We start from the raw sequence: 16,778 nt of genomic DNA, 5'->3' as shown, positions 1-16,778 counted from the left end.
TTTGCTCTGCATAAAAACCTGGCCTGCCAGTTACATCAGAGGCCCATTTGTGGCCATGATGATATATGTGATTTTTTTTAATCCCCTAAAAAATGCTCAATCCCTTCCCCACACTTAGAACACCACAATAAAAATACATAGGAAATTCAAGTTTACATAGCATGCTCAGAAAAATAAATTGTCATGACTTAACGCTAAACAGCTAGGCAGATTTGGATCAAAACATAATCACGCTGAATCACAAGGTAGAACCTGAACTGTTCTTTAAGATACTATAAACTGCTACTTTCAAAAAAAACCTTTACATTCAAAAATCAGACAGATCAGTCTGCAGACAGGCCACTAGCAACATCCATGGCTTTTGCTCTGATGACTAAAGTTGCCTTGGAATTCACACATTAGCACAATCAAAGGTCCAAGGCTCAAGTGTTAAAATCCTTTTGCTGAGAAAAGACTCCATGCACAGTGATTGTAATAGTTGCATGACACTGAGGAAAGTGGTGCAAGGGACATTGGTGACAATGGAACAAACTTTGTTTTTTCATAACAACATAACAAACACACGCATACACACACACACAATGACAATCAAAAAATATATATATATATATATAGCACGCCAATCTAATTTCAGCAGCAGTCATCCAGCTTTCATGAAGTAGGAAGAACACTACACTAATTCTGACCCATTTCCTAACCATCGAGCAGTTTCATCACAAGGAATGAACTCCACGTCCACTGCCTTTGGGACTGCGTGGCCTTGACTCTTTGCCACAATGCCAGGAATATGTCAAGCCCTACCCCATCCACACCCTCAAAGGCTGACAGCTCCTACACTGACAAACACCGGGTGGGGCTAAGAAGTCACGTGCTGTGCCTTGCTGGGGAGTACAGGCAATCTCCCACTGGTCCTGGTCTCTTGGAGAAGCTTCTGGCTGCTGAGCGTAGGGGGAACCTATCGCTCAGATGGCTAAGAAATGAGAGGGACCAGCCCAGCAGGGTGGTAGAGACCCCGCAGAGGTCTCTGGCCACCTTCAGGTCTCTTCTGGGCATGCCGAAACGCTAGCTTGGTGTTCCGACATCCACTGTGATTTTGGTATACAACGGGTATCTCTGTATGTCCAGCACCTGGTAGGTGAGTGAGTTCAACCCGTCTGAGAGCATTGTCTCCTTGGTGTGTGCGATGCGGTCAAACCTGCAAAGAGAGTCAAAGGGCCAGGGGCTAGGGTCAACACCCAAATGCTAAGAAGCAGTTGTTGACCACCTCTGTGCTGTCTGTCCCCTGCCTCCCTCCAGTTCCAGCCCTGGTCCACAGGCTGGGGCATAGAGCCTCCCCCCTCAAGCTTATAGGCAGGCCCCACCCTTAGTGGGGAAGAAGGATCGGGAAAGGATGAATAATGTACCTCTGAGGGTTGGGTTCATTTTTCTTGTCTCTGGAGTGACGGATCATGCGACATCTCCCCACCACAGCATTTGGGCGTGATATGGACATGCCTCTGAAAACTAACCTGCCAAGAAGAAAGGGACTGGTTATTAGCATAGTGAGGCCAGGGGCTATAGGAATGTGGCCTGGACCTTCCTTCACACAGTGAGGCCGGGGCGGGGGGTCAGCACAACAGTGACCTGGTTGTTGCACAGTGAGGCTGGGGGGCTGGGGGATAGTGGCCTGATCCTTCCTTACGGGGGGCTGTGGGACAGTGGCCTGGCCCTTGGTTAACACAGTGAGGGCACGGGGCTGCGGGACAGTGGCCTGATCTTTCCTTACCGGGAGCTGTGGGACAGTGGCCTGGCCCCTCCTTGCAGCACTCTACTTGCTATTCTTACTCAGCCCACACCAGTGACCATGGAAGGACAGGGGCCTTTCAGCCCTGGCCCACACCCTCTAGCAGCTGGGGCTGTGGTCTGTGGCATCGACACTGGAGACCATCTACCCCTAAAGAACTTGCATGCAGCTGTCTGTGGCCAGAGTGCAGGTGAACAGGGGAGGGGAGGCTGGCGACACAGGGGAGAAGTGATTATCTTTGCTTGAGCGGGTTTGTGAGGACCCACTGGTGTCTGCTAGAGCATCACAGCTCAACACAGGCACATCAGCACACCCACATGGGTACTGGTTCAAGTCCTGGCTACTCCACTTCCCATCCAGCTCCCTGCTAATGGCCTGGGAAAGCAGTGGAGGATGGCTCACATCTATGGAACCCTGTATCCACATGGAAGTCCTAGAAGAGGCTCTTGGCTCCCAGCTTTGGCCTGGCCTAGCTCTGGCTGTTGTAACCAGTGCATGGAAGAGCGCTCTCTCTAACCATGCCTCTCAAGCAGATAAAGAAATCTTTAACAAGCAGAAGGGATTTCAGTTGTGACCATTACCTGTTAAAAATGTCATCATCCTCGCCTCCCCAGCCCCAATAATTATTAGGAAATCCGTTGATGGCAAGAAACTGCTGTTTACTCAGAGCTGAGACGCCTCCAAAATACTGAACATAAGGCAGGCTGGGGAGAAACATACACAGAACAGCGTGGTTAGTAAGTTTTGACTTCCCAGAGGAAACCTGCTGAGAGAACACATACTTCCAAAGGGATCCTGGACTCTGGGAACTTTCTGACGGGCTTATCAGGGTTTCTCTTTCATGCCAAGACTCAGGTCATTTTGGAGAAGATGTGGTTATTAAAAAGCAGATCTTTCTCTGCCCAAGAATGCCGTGCTGTCTGTGCCTATTAAGAAAAGCAGCTGGTAGGCCCAGAGCAGTAGCCTAGCAGCTAAAGTCCTCGCCGTGCATACACCAGGATCCCATATGAGCACTGGTTCTAATCCCAGCAGTCTCACTTCCCATCCAGCTCCCTGCCTGTGGCCTGGGAAAGCAGTCGAGGATGGCCCAAAGCTTTGGGACCCTGCACCCATGTGGGAGACCTGGAAGAGTTCCTGGCTCTTGGCTTTGGATTGGCTCAGCTCCAGCCGTTGCGGCTACCTGGGAAGTGAATCATTGGTGGGAAGATCTTCCTCTCTGTCTTTCCTCCTCTCTGTATATCTGCCTTTCCAATTAAAATAAATAAATCTTTAAAAAAGAAAAAAGAAAACAAAAGCAGCTGGTGACAAGGTGGTCTTCCATAGTGGCCGGGGTTGGCTTCTCACATGTCCTGCTCCTACAAATGCAGCCCTTACCCAGGAGGTTCTAGAGCTCCAGATGGTTGGAGGGTCTCCTGGTGCCAACCCTGGCCTGGCCCAGACCCACCTGCCATCTTCCAAAGACAAGCCAGCTTAAACCAAATCCCAAGAGTTGAGACAGCTTTTCCGAAAATTTGCTAAATAATCATTTCTTTGAAATTTCTGCTTTTGTATCACTTTGCCAACTGTGTCACAGTCAATCAGCTTTTTCATTCTGTGTTTCAGGTGTTATGAAGAGTAGACCCCTGATGGGCAGAGAAGAGGCCCCAAGAAAGGTCAAGAACTGCACACAGAGTGGGCATCACGACACAGCAGTCAAGCCACAACTGGGGACAACTGCAGGCCTGTGCCTAGACTCAAATCCTGCCCTTGCTTCCAATCCAGTTTCCTGCTAATGTATCCTCGGGGCAGCAGACAACGCCTTGGGGGCTGGGCCTTGCTACCCGCTGAGGGAGACTGGGATGGAGTTGCTGGCTCTGGCCTTTGGTCTGGTCCAACTCTGGTTGTGGCAGGCATTTGGGGCAGCGAACCATGAGATGAAAGATACCTCTCTCTTACCTCTCTCTGTCACATGGACAAAAAAACAAAATAAGAACAACGAAAAGATATTTAGGACGTGTCATAAAAGCTATACAATGACCTTCCCATGGGTGCTCTCATTGTTATAGTTTTAAAAATATTTATATTTATTTATATTCTTATTTGAAAAGCAGAGTAACATACAGAGAAGGAGAGACAAAAAGAAATCTTGCATCTGCTGATTCACTCCCCAAATGGCTGAGCTGGTCCAAAGCCAGGAGTCAAGAACTTTCTCTGGATCTCCCATCCAGATGCATGGTTCCACAGACTTGAGACATTCTCTGTGGCTTTCCCAGGCCATTAGCAAGAGCTGTATCAGAAATGGAGCAGCTGGGATACAAACCAGTGCCCATATGGGATGGTGGCGAAGTAGGCAGATGAGCATGCCAGCAACCAACAGCTACAGTTTTGTGTTAAGCATGAGTGTAGTGCCAAATCACACTTGGACTCTTGCTGGACTTCATGGAAAGTAAAACTCATCACAGAAATTAACTTCAGGGGGCAGTCCTTTCAACCATACAGACCGTATGGAAGTGAACATGTTATTTTCCCATGTACTCAAGTATTGACTGCAAGTATCCATGAGCGAAAATCCCTTAGGGCCTGCTTCAATGAATCTAAGGTAATCTAAAGTAATCCATTTGCAATTAGGCATCACCACTCAAGTGCCAAGTCATCCACCTATTGGCAGGTCTCACACTGCTGTACACTCTTTTATCACAAGGTTTTGAACCAGAGGGAGCCAGGCCAGTAAAGCTTTCAATAATCAGTGTTTTCTTTTTAATGTCTTATTTTCTTTTAAACAATGCTTACATATTTGAGAGGGATTCATGCCCATATGGGTCTCTGAGATAATCAGTGTTTTTATAGAGATGGATTCTTACTTCATAGGACAATCCTACCCCATCCTCAAAACTGGAGTCTCTCCCTTTAAGATAAGAAGTCTGAATACATTTAATCAGGAGGAAGTTCATCACACAGTCCCCCATGCATTCATCAAGGAGAGGAAGAAATGATGGGAATAGGAACAAACGTGGAATAGTGGGGAAAGCCATCACCTGTAATGCTGGCATCCCATATGGGCACTGGCTGTGCACTGTCCATCAGTTCCCTAATAATGGCTTGGGCAAAGCACTGGAAGATATTCCAAGTTCTTGGGTCCCTGCTACCCACATGAGTGACTCAGAAGAAGCTCCTGGCTTCAGACCAGCCCAGTTCTGGTCATTGTGGCTATCTGAGTGAACCAGCAGATGGATGATCTCCCTGTCTCTCCCTCTAATGTGTTCAAATAAATAAATCTTTAAAAAAATGTGCCAAAGAACACCTGTTGAAGAATCCGAGCTCAACAATTCGAAACTGTATGGGGTAGGGATGGGAAGAAGTGAAATCACGTGGTATCTGTAGCCTATACGTGCGCACCCCTCCAAGTGTGCAGACTGCTCTTGTCTGGTCCTCCAGCCATGACAGCCATCTCCAGAGTCTTCTTTCCTGCTCAGGTAATGACCAGCTCAGCCTTCCAAAGCCCACATGTCTCAGAGAAACCCTATCTTCTCTGGAGCCTAACTAGGCCTTCTGGGCCCTGGAGGAAGCATGACTTGCTCACACAGGAGAGAGACCCTGGCTGCACAATCTCTTACCTAAATCCGAACTTATCCATGGCGACGGAAATGTGCCGCGGCTGGGAGAAGCACCTGTAGGTGTTCCGGTCATCCATGGGAATGAGGTCCACATCGCTGAACACGAAGCAGTTGTAGTCATAGTCCTTCAGGGACTCTTGGAAGCCAATGTTGAGGAGCTTGGCACGATTGAACATGGAGTCTCCTGCCTGCCACAGAGACAACAGGAAAAAACTGGCATGAGGACTGTCTGAAGGCCGAACACTCTCAGGGACCACTGGCTTGCTTCCTGCACAGGGGCAGCAGTTAACACTGGGGCCTGCTTTCCCTGTCCTAAGTTGCAAATCAATACCAGCCTGGCAGTCCCACAGCTGCTAAGAGCTGATCCTGCACGAGGGCTGCACTTGTGCAAGAGACTACAAAGGACAAGGTTGCTCATGGCAGAGCATTGGCCAAAGGCTACAGGGATGGACACAGGCACTGCTGGGGAGCTGGTCAAGTCAGTCATGGCACATCTGTACAACGGAATACAGCTGTTAAAATGCACACAAGGAAGCTCTAAAATGAAAGGTGTTACAGCATTTAAACACACATGTCATTTAGTTACAGATACTCATATACTATAAATAGACTAGCTTGTGACAGCTGGGTGCCTGGGGGACATTCACTTGGGCCTTCTTTATGAGGCTGACTGTGTTGACGATATTGTGCGCCTTTCAGGGGTTTGACAGGCACTAGATGAGGTGCCAGGGAAATATGGTGAACCCCACTTCATCTCTGCTCTCCCAGCAATCACTGTGCAGCAGGAGAAGTGCTGTGATGCACAATTTGACAGAAATATGGTATAGGAAGAGGGAAAAGGGTACATGCTTTAGGGTGCCAGCCAGTGGGATTCAAAGCATGTGTATGTAGGTGGTATCATACGTCCTCCGTCTTGTAACTACCTTGCCAATTCCCAGCCTCTCCCATCAGAAGGTAAGTTCCATGAAGGTTGGATTTCTATTGTTATTCACTCAGGTCTCAACATCTGCCTGTTGTGTAGTCAAGAGCTCAGTAAACAGTTGCTGAATGGCTGGATGAACAAATGGAGGAAGGAAGGAGTGAAGCAATGAGTGGACTCATGGATGGGTTTCAACATACAACAGCACCTGGTCACCCTTCCAATAAGCTTCCACTGAAGGGTCCTCTTGGGGGGTCTGACGGGAGCCTGCTCTTCCCAACTCCAGGCTCCAATCAGTGAAAGCAGCCTAGCTCAGAAGCCCCACCATCCACCCAATCCTCTTGTTGACACGCATCCTCTGAGGAGCCAACGCTGCACAGCCGCTGCCTGGGGTGCTCTCCGACAGCCCCCCAGGATCAGCAAGATCAGAGTCCTTGGGCCTGGGGAGAAAGCGTTTCACAGGTCCCTGAATGGGGCTCCACAGAGCCTCTGTCCACAGGTCTGGACATGGACACTGTGCCAGACACTTGGGTAAACCCCATGAGTGCACTTTGTACCACACTGCCTTCTTGCAGCATGCAATGCAGAGAGCAAGCCAGGAGATGGGAACACAATCAGGCTCATCCACAGGATGACAGTGCCTCTTGGCAGCCCTTTGACAGAGCTTGTTAACCACGTATGATGGGCAGAGAAGGCCCTGCCCAGAGGCTCTGAGTGTGTCGGGGTTGCCCCACGATGGGGAAATCCATGGAGGATTCTGTTCAGTGCCACGTTCTGTAGGCCAAGGAACAACAAAGTCAAAGTTGAAAGATCAGAAACGGCCTGTGCAACCTACAGAGTTTGTTGGAATGACTGTTCTTAATGAGGCAATCTACTCTTTGCATCCACTGGGGGACCGTCACCTGCCAGGCACAGGAAACCTGTTTCAATATTATCACTTGATCATCTTGACAGTCATGTGGCTGTCCTCACACCAACACAGACTACAGCCTCACAGACAATGCTGTACTGAACACGTTCTTCACAAGGGAAAGGGAAGCATCCCCAGTAAAGCCTGACACTCGCGTCACAGGCCCAAGTGTGTGGCTTCCCAACTCCTGACAACACTCGTTTCCCTTAGACACTCCCTTGTAATGGGCAGGGTGCTCCTGCTGGACACCACAGTTCGATCAGGGCAGATGAGTGACGGAGATGGAGTCAGGCAACGTTTCCTTCCAGGAAGCACAGACAGCACTCCTGAGGCCAAGGCCCGTGAATGACGGTGGCTGAGTCAAGGCCAGGAGCAGATCTGCTTTTATCCTTTTCCAAGAAGCAGACTCCTTTCTCCTGGGTGGTGCACCAGCTCCTGCCATTCAGTGTCTGGCCTCAGAACTGCAGCAACGACACACTTGCCCCTAGCTCCTCCTGTCCTAGTCCTCGTGCCTGTGTGTGACCCCGGGAGAGGGAGACACAGGGTGCATTCTGGTGATAGCACCTAGTAGGCACCCAGGAACCACAGATAGGTGATATGGCAGACAGGACAAGTGTGCCTTCCTCCTCTGGGATTACAGAGGAACCATGCCTCTTCTAGGTTTCTGGTGATGAAACGCAGTCAGCACTGGGTGCCTCTTTCTTGGCAACAAAGACAAGCCTTGGCAGGCCCACTGATCCTCTCTACCAACACAGGGTGGGAGGCCTTCCAGTGCCACCCTGTTCTCCTCACCATTCATCCAATGCACCTGCTACTTCAGCCACAAAGCACCTGTTTATCAAGCACTGGCAGCCAGGCCAGGGCAAATGCACAACTGTGCCAGACGCATGTGCTCTTACTCCGGACTGCCAGCCTCTTCACTTCCTGTCACACACACAGGCCTCACACTCCTCTTTGGTGCCATGGGGATGGTGACAGGTGCCTTGTATGATATGAGATGATGCACAAAAACACCTCAGTGAGCTGCTGGGTGGTGACCAGGGTCGGTGAGTGACGCAATTCCAGGAGTAAGCTCCACAGCCCTCCTCAGACAATTAGAGCTTCCCCGTGCCTCTTAGGAGACTTGGCCTTCTCCGGGTGTACACATGACCTTTCTGATCAGCTACAAAATCCCTCCCCCAAATCCTGCCTGACAGAGGAGGGCATTTCTTAGAAGGATTAAGGCTCAAGCAAGTGAGCCTGTGGCTCACACAACTGGAGTGTCTGGAGCAGCAGGACGTCAGAGACACCCGTAGCCACATTCCATGGAGAGGGGCCAGCACACCGGGAGCACGGTCACCTTGAAAGACTCTGCTTTCAGGGCCCAGCGTGATAGCCTAGTGGCTAAAGTCCTTGCCTTGCACGTGCTAGGATCCCATATGGGCGCCAATTCTAATCCTGGCGGCCCTGCTTCCCTTTCACTTCCTACTTGTGGCCTGGGAAAGCAGTCGAGGACAGCCCAAGGCCTTGGGATCCTGCACCTGTGTGGGAGTCCCAGAAGAGGCTCCTGACTGTTGGCTTTGGATTGGCTCAGCTCCAGCTGTTGTGGCCACAGGGGGAGTGAATCAATGATGGAAAATCTTCCTCTTTGTCTCTCCTCCTCTCTGTATATCTGACTTTCCAATAAAAATAAAAAAGAAATAAATCTTAAAAAAAAAAAAAAAAGAAAGACCCTGCTTTCTAGGTGTGAGCTTCAGCTTACGTTGGTGGACAAGAATGAGCATCACTCCCTTCCTTCTAGGGCAACTGGCTGCTCTTAAGAGACAGAATGGGAAAAAAAAGGAGGTAAGGTCAGAAAACACCTAAAATCCCCCAATGCCTGCGCTGACACAATTGCAGGATGGGGCACCAGAGAGAGCAGGGACAAAGAGATCAGACATTGACTGATGGAGGAGGGACAGTGCTATAGCAAAAAACACTGCATGGTCAGAGTGTGTACAAAGGAGCCAGAGGAGCTTTGGCCAAGCAATAAAGCCATCACATGAGATGCTGGCATCTCACATGGGCGCTAGTTCAAGTTCCAGCTGTTCTACTTAGGATCCAGCTTCCTGTTGTTGTGTCATAAAGGCAGGGAGGATGGCCCAAGTGCTTGAGCCCCTGCCACCCACGTGGGAGATGAGGGAGTTCCTGGCTTCTGGCTTCAGACCAGCCCAGCCCCAATCATTGTGGCCACCTGGGGAGTGAACCAGCAGATGCATGATCTGTCTCTTCCCTAACTCTGCTTTTGGGCGGGATAAGAAAAGACAGTAAGCAAAATGAATATTCAAGAAAGGGCAAGAAACTGAGTGAAGCATAGGGCAATGGGACTCAGCCCTGCAAAAGTTCACAAAAATAAACTGGCCAAAAGTCCATACAGGAAGCAGGCAGAAAGATAGCTGAAGAGCACTGATGAAACATGGTGGTTCTTGGGGTTCAAGGGTTTAGAGTAGTTAGCACTCCTGGGCACAGCCTATGGGAAGCCAGTCCTTACACAGCCTGACTGAGGCTGAATGAGAAGTGCGTCATGTCACACAACAAGCGCTCACTAAGATAACCTAGACTTTATCTTTTATTTAGGCTGCAGGGAGCCTTAAACTCTGCATGTAAAGGATGGATTTGTATCCCAGGCCAAGTGAAGGCAGGGAGGCCAGTTAGGAAGCTGCTGGGCAAGCTGTGTGAGATGGTAGCTGCAGGTTAGTAAAGGTGACCTTTTCCTGGGGCCCCCCTCCAACTTTTCGTTTTATAATCTTTACATAGTTGATTATGGCACACCTTTTTATGTTATTATTTTGAAAGAGAAAGAGACAGACACTCCTTCCTTCTGCTGCTTCATTCCCCAAAAGGCCACAATGGTTAAAGTCTGAAGCTAGGAGTTTCTTTTGGGTGTGTCACGTGGGTGCAGGATCCCAAGGCTTTGAGCCATCCTCCATTGCTTTCCAGGTCATCTGCAAGGAGCTGAATGGGAAGCGGAGCATCTGGGACACAAACTGGTACCCACATGGGATGCCAGTGATATCGGTGTGGCTTTCCCACTGTGCCACGGTGGTGGCCCTTCTACTTCCCCTTTCAGGCCACACCTGCTCTCTAGGTACATGCACTGCACTCACAAGCCATCACTGGCTGGGCGGGGCTCAGGCCAAGTATGAGTCCCATCCTGTGCTGAGGAAAACCTGGACTGGAATTAAGGAAAGCAAGGGCGGCCCTCCCCTGACTGCACCAGGGGACAGTGGCTGCCCCCAGGGAGCCATGACCCTCCTGCTCCTACCACCCTGCCTTCCCTGGAGGTCCGGCAACAGATCTCTTTCCAGGATGCAATGGCTTGGGAATTGAGCCCACCTGGTCTCTCCATACCCCACAGACAGAGCAGGAATGAAGCTGGCAGCAGCCGCCAAGGCTCTTGGTGACTCAGAGTTTCTGTGTCGTATGCTGGGAGAGTTGACGCAAGGCCACACCCCATCTCTGAGCCTTCCGTTACCCCTAGACAGCAAGTGAAACGCCACAGGTCCAGGATCAGGCCTGCAGCCGTGGCTGTGTTGGCCGCCAACGCCCACTGCATGTTTTTCTGTGGCCACTCAGACACTAAGGGGAAGGAACCAGGCTGGGTGGGTGACAGGAAGGCGATGACAGTCCGAGGACAGGGGAAGCTGTGGCTGGGCGTTGCTGCAGACCTCAGGGTAGATCTGGAGAGAGCAGACAGGCTGGGAGACGACACCCAGGGAATGACTGGAAGAGCCTAGCATTGCACAAATGCTGGGTGTTGTGCAGGGTTAATATCTACTTGCCCATGAGTTCACATCAGTTGGGTTCTGGTTTCTAACCATAATACTATGGTAGCTTTCGGCTTACACAGGGCTCTGAACGAGCTCTCCACCCACCAAGTTCTAGAAATGGGCCCTTTGGGGTCAGAGATCAGGCTGCGTGGGGTGGTTCTTGGTCAGCAAAAGGCATCACTCGCAGAAGGAGCATATGCTTAACCCTGCTGTACAGAAAAAACGCAGGCCAGAGGCCATGAACTTCAGAGAGCTCAGGAAACAGCCCAGTGGGGACCTCTAGGGAAGGAGGCCCAGAGAAAATGTGTAACTCCAGCTCCCACAGCACTCCAGCCACCTTCCTCCCTGGCCTGGGCACCACCAGGGCTTCCTGCAGAATCCACCAAGGAGGCGGCGTTAAACTCTTCCAGGACACTTCTGATACAAATTGGAGGGGATCAGCATTGTGGCACAGCTGATTCGAGTCCCAACTGCTCCATTTCTGATCCAGCTCTCTGCTAATCTCCTGGGAAGCAGGGCAGAAGGTGGTCTAGGTGCTTGGGCTCATACACACCGGGAGGAGACCTGGAGAAAGCTCTGGCTCTGACCCACTCCAGCACTGGCCACTGCAGCCATCTGGAGAATGATACAGTCAATAGAGGATCTCTTTATATATAACTCTTTCAAAATAAGTAAATAAAAAATTCTTCAAAAAGATACAACTCAGAGAAAAATACTTTAGAAAATCAAGTCTTCTATTTCAGAGAACAAACTAGTCATTGGTGTTCAGAATAATAAAAACATGTAGATTGCGTATGATTCCATAATCCTGCCTCTGAGAATATAGCCTAGAGAAGCACAGAAGCGGCCAATGCAGGAGAAGCTTTGGGCTCAGAGATGTTATTATTTGCCCTAGTGGAAAATTGGAGATTATCTGAACACCTTTTAATAGAGGAAGGATTAAGCTAATTATGATGTAACTCAATAACCAGTTACTACCATGAAGGCATGGAAAGTAACGAACACGGAGACTATGAAATAACATGGAAGATGCTGATGAGATGGAATTTCAGAAAAACACAGGATTCGGCAGTCTGTATGCACACGGTGGAGCTCACTGTGCTTTTGTCTAAAGGCCACAGAGCCTCTGGGCATCTGCACAGAGGGCTGGCTTCTAGCCGTATGTGGGCATTTCCAAGCAAACCCACAGAGGCCCTGACCCTGCCTGGGAGAGCTCAGGCCTGGGCAACACTCACACTAGTATTTACACAGCTTCTGCCCCCGGTTTGATTTGAGGGTGTGTGGACATTACCGGGGTGGTGGCAGCGGCAGCAGCGGAGGCGGTGGCGGCGACAGCGGTGGCAGCGGCGGCTGGGGCGGCGTTCCTTTGTCCCTCTTTCCTTATAGGAGGCGTAGAGTACAGAAGAGAAGGTAGGTGGAGAGAAGAAGCAGACCACAGAGAGGGGCTTGTCCTCCAGCTTGCTTTGCTACAAACAGGATTAACAAGGAAAGGCAAAAGGCCCCCACTAGAAGGGAAACAAACAAAAAATAAAGAAGCAAAGAAGAGTGGATGGAAGGCAGAGAGGCCAGGAGCAGAGAGCAGACATCAAAGCTACCAAGGAAAGGGGGCCACTTCGGACCCCCTCACTCCCCAGGCAAAGGCAGACTCCAAGGAAGCCGTTCTCCGGGTCACAGAGAGCCAAGGGTGAGCAGAGCAGCTGGTGTTTCTGGAGTGACATCCCGGAGGCATGGGGCTCTGGCTGGCGTGACCTTCACAGTGAGCCGAAAAAAGTCTTCGATGCTTACTCCCGGAGAATGGGCAGGCACGGGGAGACCCAGCAAAGGAGCAGCAGTCCTACGGCGGCACCCACAGATCCTTCCCAGCCCTCTCACACCCTGGCAGGCTCTAGGAGGCTCAGGTGCCCACAGAGTAAAGAGGTCATGGGCTGGCTGCACCCTGAGCCCACACACATCCACGTGGGCATTGACAGCCGAGGGATGACTAGGCTGTGGGGTGGTTAACACAGGCAAACAAGACAGAATCCAAAGCCCAGTGGCAATCCTCGCTAAGCTGCTTTACTTCAACCAACCTTGACCTCAAATGTGAAGTGGTAGCCTGGCTCAGTGACACAGAGAAGCTGCTAGAGTGAGAGGATGGTCCCTCAGAGAGCCATACCAGCAGCCCAGCTACACAGTCTTAGCACCCAAAACCAAGCAGGGCATAGACAGAAGGCAAGAGGGAAACACTGCAGACAGACAAAGCCCCAGAGCAATGAGCTGGGTGCCTCTCCCCCACCTCCCCACAGCCGTGACAACTGGCAAAGGCAGCTGGGGGTTCTGAGGCCTGACTCCAACAGGTGTAACCTGGAATGCTCTGAAAGAAGCTTGACCAGGTGAGGTGTTCTTCAGGCCTGGCCGATCTCCAAATCCCAGCACTGCTGCCTGGCTGTCATCCACTTACCTTCATGGCCTGCCCTCAACAGGAGCAAGCAGCAGACCACTGGCCTTGCTGGGGATTGTGAAGGTAAAATGGAAAGACCACCAGGAAGTTTCATGACCATTCATAGCCACGAGGTTAAAGCAGAACCTCTGTGATTTTCTGGAACGCAGGAGCCCTGGAAGGACTGTGTCACAGTCATTCTGTGCTCTGGCCAGCAATGAGCAGGATGCTTCGGGATAGGTTGTACTTATAAGAGGTACTGACAGAGTCCCAAAGGATAGGGGAATCAGAGGTTCTCGGACTGGGGGTGAATGAGTGGGCAGGGGTCACAGGGAGAAGCTCCAGGTGCCCAGCCCTGAATGATGGGCACAACTATGCAGAGCTTCATGGTGAGACAGACAAGCAGAGACAGTGGTGCCTGGGTAGGGGTGGGAGTCAGGGTAGGGGTGGGAGTGGGGAGTTCAATGTGGCTGTGGCATAAAGTTGTAGGAGGGCAATGAGGAGAGAGAGGCTGGAGGAAGGTCAAGGCTTGATGATAGACAGCTTTGGATGCCAAGTTCCAGGCTCAGCCACTCTGGACTCCTGCCCTGGGAGACTCTACAGAGCTTAAGGAGAAGGAGTAAGGTGATGAGGACCAGAAGTGCCCAAAGGCACCAGGAGAAACACAGGTGTAGCACCACAGAGACAGGTCCTTGGGCCCAGTTCCCGAGTCCAGGGCTGGCACCTGGCCAGCCAGGCCTACACGCCTCAGCTGTCGTGTCATTTTTACAATGGGTGATCCCACAAGTATCTGGACTTCTTTACCCAGAGCTAGTACTGCCAGGTGGCAACCTGCCTTCCCTCCGCTTTGAGTGGTTTTACAGGCTCTCTTCCCAACCGGATTATGGGGGAGTGCAGTGTGTCTGCATCAACCGCCTGCTGGCATTCCCTATCAGTCCCCTCTTCCAGGGGAGGCATTGAGACGCAGAGCAGCGCATGGGCTCTGAGGGTAATGTGTTCTAGGATCCTCACGTGCCTGACCCCGAGAACAAGCAGCAGCCAACTCGACCCTTCCCCATCTTGAGCAAAGTCTCCCCTGCTCGCTACTCTCATTTTGTTTTTTTTTTTAAGATTTATTTATGTTTTTATTGGAAAGCTGGATATACAGAGAGGAGGAGAAACAGAGAGGAAGACCTTCCGTCCGATGATTCACTCCCCAAATGACCGCAACAGCTGGTACTGCGCTGATCTGAAGCCAGGAGCCAGGAGCTCTTCTGGGTCTCCCACGTGGGTGCAGGGTCCCAAGGCGTTGGGCCATCCTCCACTGCTGTCCCAGGCCACAAGCAGGGAGCTGGATGGGAAGCGGGCCGCTGGGATTAGAACTGGCGACCACATGGGATCCTGACATGTTCAAAGTGAGGACCTTAGCCGCTAGGCCATGGCGCCAGGTCCTACTCTCGCCAATTTTGAGTGATGAGCTGGTGAGGTAACCAGATGGCCTGAGACTGCATAGGCAGGAGGAGGAGCCACAGAAACTTGGGAGTGACTTCACCCCTGGACGCAGCCCATGAGGCTATGGTGAAGTGGCTCACAGTTCAGCATGGTATCTGAGTCCTCTGAGGGTCTGTCCCGTGACTCATACCACTAACTATCATCCTTTGTTTGCATGAAGGGAGGGTACCACAAATCTGAGTGACAGACAAGCGGGGACACTGATAGAAGACAGGGCAAAAACATGGAGGAGTTCTCACCCTAGTGTGGGGCCAGGAAACAGCATATATTCATGGAGAGCATGGCACAAATAAGAGTGTTGCAGAGCCTTCTGAGGTACACACTAACGCCTTCTCCCCACCCCACCCTGCAAAAGAGTAAATGGACACCCAAGGTGCTTACACAGCCTGCCCAGGACCACCGAATGGGAAGGACTGAGCCCAGGTGTCCTGGGCCAGGCTCTGAACACACTGTGGGAGCGGCTGAAAGTGAAGGGTCTCTGGGATGCAGTAATGGGGCCTTCAGGCTTGGAGGACCCACCATGGCCCTGCAGTGAGGCATGTGGCTTTTGACATAATTGCTTTGGCAGCTGGAACCCTGGACCCCTCATCTGGGGCAAGCATGGGACAGAAGTCTGCACACAGTTTGGCCTCAGGGGTGTGGGTAATCCCAGCAAGGATGGATGGAAGAGCTAAGTGGGTAACAATGGGCCTAGCGGCACTCCACATGGAACATTGTCAGTGGAACCAGCATTCTAAGGGGGCAGTTGTGTCCTGAATCCCCTGCACTGAGTGTGCCAAAGGCCATATGGCTTTTAATCATCCTTTTGAGTGGACAGGAGGATGTAGATTCCAGGCCGCAGCAGTGAGGAGCCAAGAGGCCTGCCAGCTTATAACCCATATTTGCTAAACAAATAGTGCACTGTGATCAAAGCCAAGTGCTACAAAATCCTTTTCTTCCTTTCCTATAGAATTCAACCATGAAACATAGAACATAGGAAATTCCTGATTTCTCAGAGAGGTGTGCTCCAAATGGGATATCTCCTTTTCCAAGTTCAGGTCTCCTGTTAACACTTGCTGATATATCAGAGAACATTCTTTGCTGGAAAGGGAGGAGACACTTCAAGTTTCTTCTTCACTTGGCTAACTGGACTCTGACCATACTTCTCCCCCAACACCCTCCCCCCAAAATCAGGGTTTATTTGGATGAGGGTACAAAGATTAGCTGGGGGAGAAAGAGAAAAAGGTCATCCTAAGATGGAAACTTGGGACAGTGTCAGGATGCAGATTAAAGCTACCACCTGTGACACCAACATTTCATTGACACCAGTTCATGTCCCAGCTGCTCTGCTTTTAATCCAACTCTCTGTAATGGACCTGGAAAGGTGGCAGGAAATAGGTGCTTGGGCCTTTACACCCACGTGGGAGACCTAGAGAGTTTCATGGCTTAAGCTTGTTCCAGTTGCAGCCACTGCAACCATTTGGGAAATGTATCAGTGGATGGAAGGTCTAATCCCTTCTCTGTAACTTTGTCTTCCAAAGAAGTAAATCTTTAAAAAGGAATATGAAAAATTAACATTTGGAAGAGAAAAACTGAAAAAGCAAGAAATCATGATTGTGTGTGTATGCGTAGGTGTGTGTATGGGGGAGATAAGCTGATATTGACAAGACTAGAGAAAACGGATGTTTATACATTCAAGAAACTAAAACTAAAACACTTTTGATGTTAAGCTGCAAGTGGAAAAAGAAAGGCCCAGGAAGGAAGGTGGAAAGTTTCCAGTATTTGAGGGAAAGTTAGGGAGGACAAGTGAGGAAGTGTTACTTCAAGGTCTGTTTTCCCCAAAGTATGACTCCCAAGGTACTCACCACTTGAGATGGTTCTTGGAAAATGCTTCTC

General features: G+C 50.6%; 1 protein-coding gene across 2 annotated transcripts in view; it reads right to left on the bottom strand.

The window, feature by feature from the left end:
- Window positions 1-582: 582 nt before the first annotated feature.
- B4GALT1 (beta-1,4-galactosyltransferase 1) overlaps window positions 583-16,778 on the bottom strand; it is a 48,049-nt gene continuing 31,853 nt past the window's right edge. The window contains exons 3-6 of one of the 2 annotated variants that reach the window (XM_004581050.4): window positions 5,377-5,564; window positions 2,365-2,487; window positions 1,404-1,508; window positions 583-1,195 (exon numbers count right to left, since the gene is read on the bottom strand). In XM_004581050.4, coding sequence (XP_004581107.2) covers window positions 1,063-1,195; window positions 1,404-1,508; window positions 2,365-2,487; window positions 5,377-5,564 — 549 coding nt within the window. In that variant the 3' untranslated portion in view covers window positions 583-1,062. Of the gene's footprint in view, window positions 1,196-1,403; window positions 1,509-2,364; window positions 2,488-5,376; window positions 5,565-11,874; window positions 12,499-16,778 lie in introns of those variants that run through there. The other variant, XM_058672822.1, reaches the window with a different exon arrangement.

This window comes from Ochotona princeps, chromosome 14 (genome assembly GCF_030435755.1).
Source record: "Ochotona princeps isolate mOchPri1 chromosome 14, mOchPri1.hap1, whole genome shotgun sequence".
Lineage (NCBI taxonomy): Eukaryota > Metazoa > Chordata > Mammalia > Lagomorpha > Ochotonidae > Ochotona > Ochotona princeps.
This window is presented reverse-complemented; position numbering and strand designations above follow the sequence as displayed.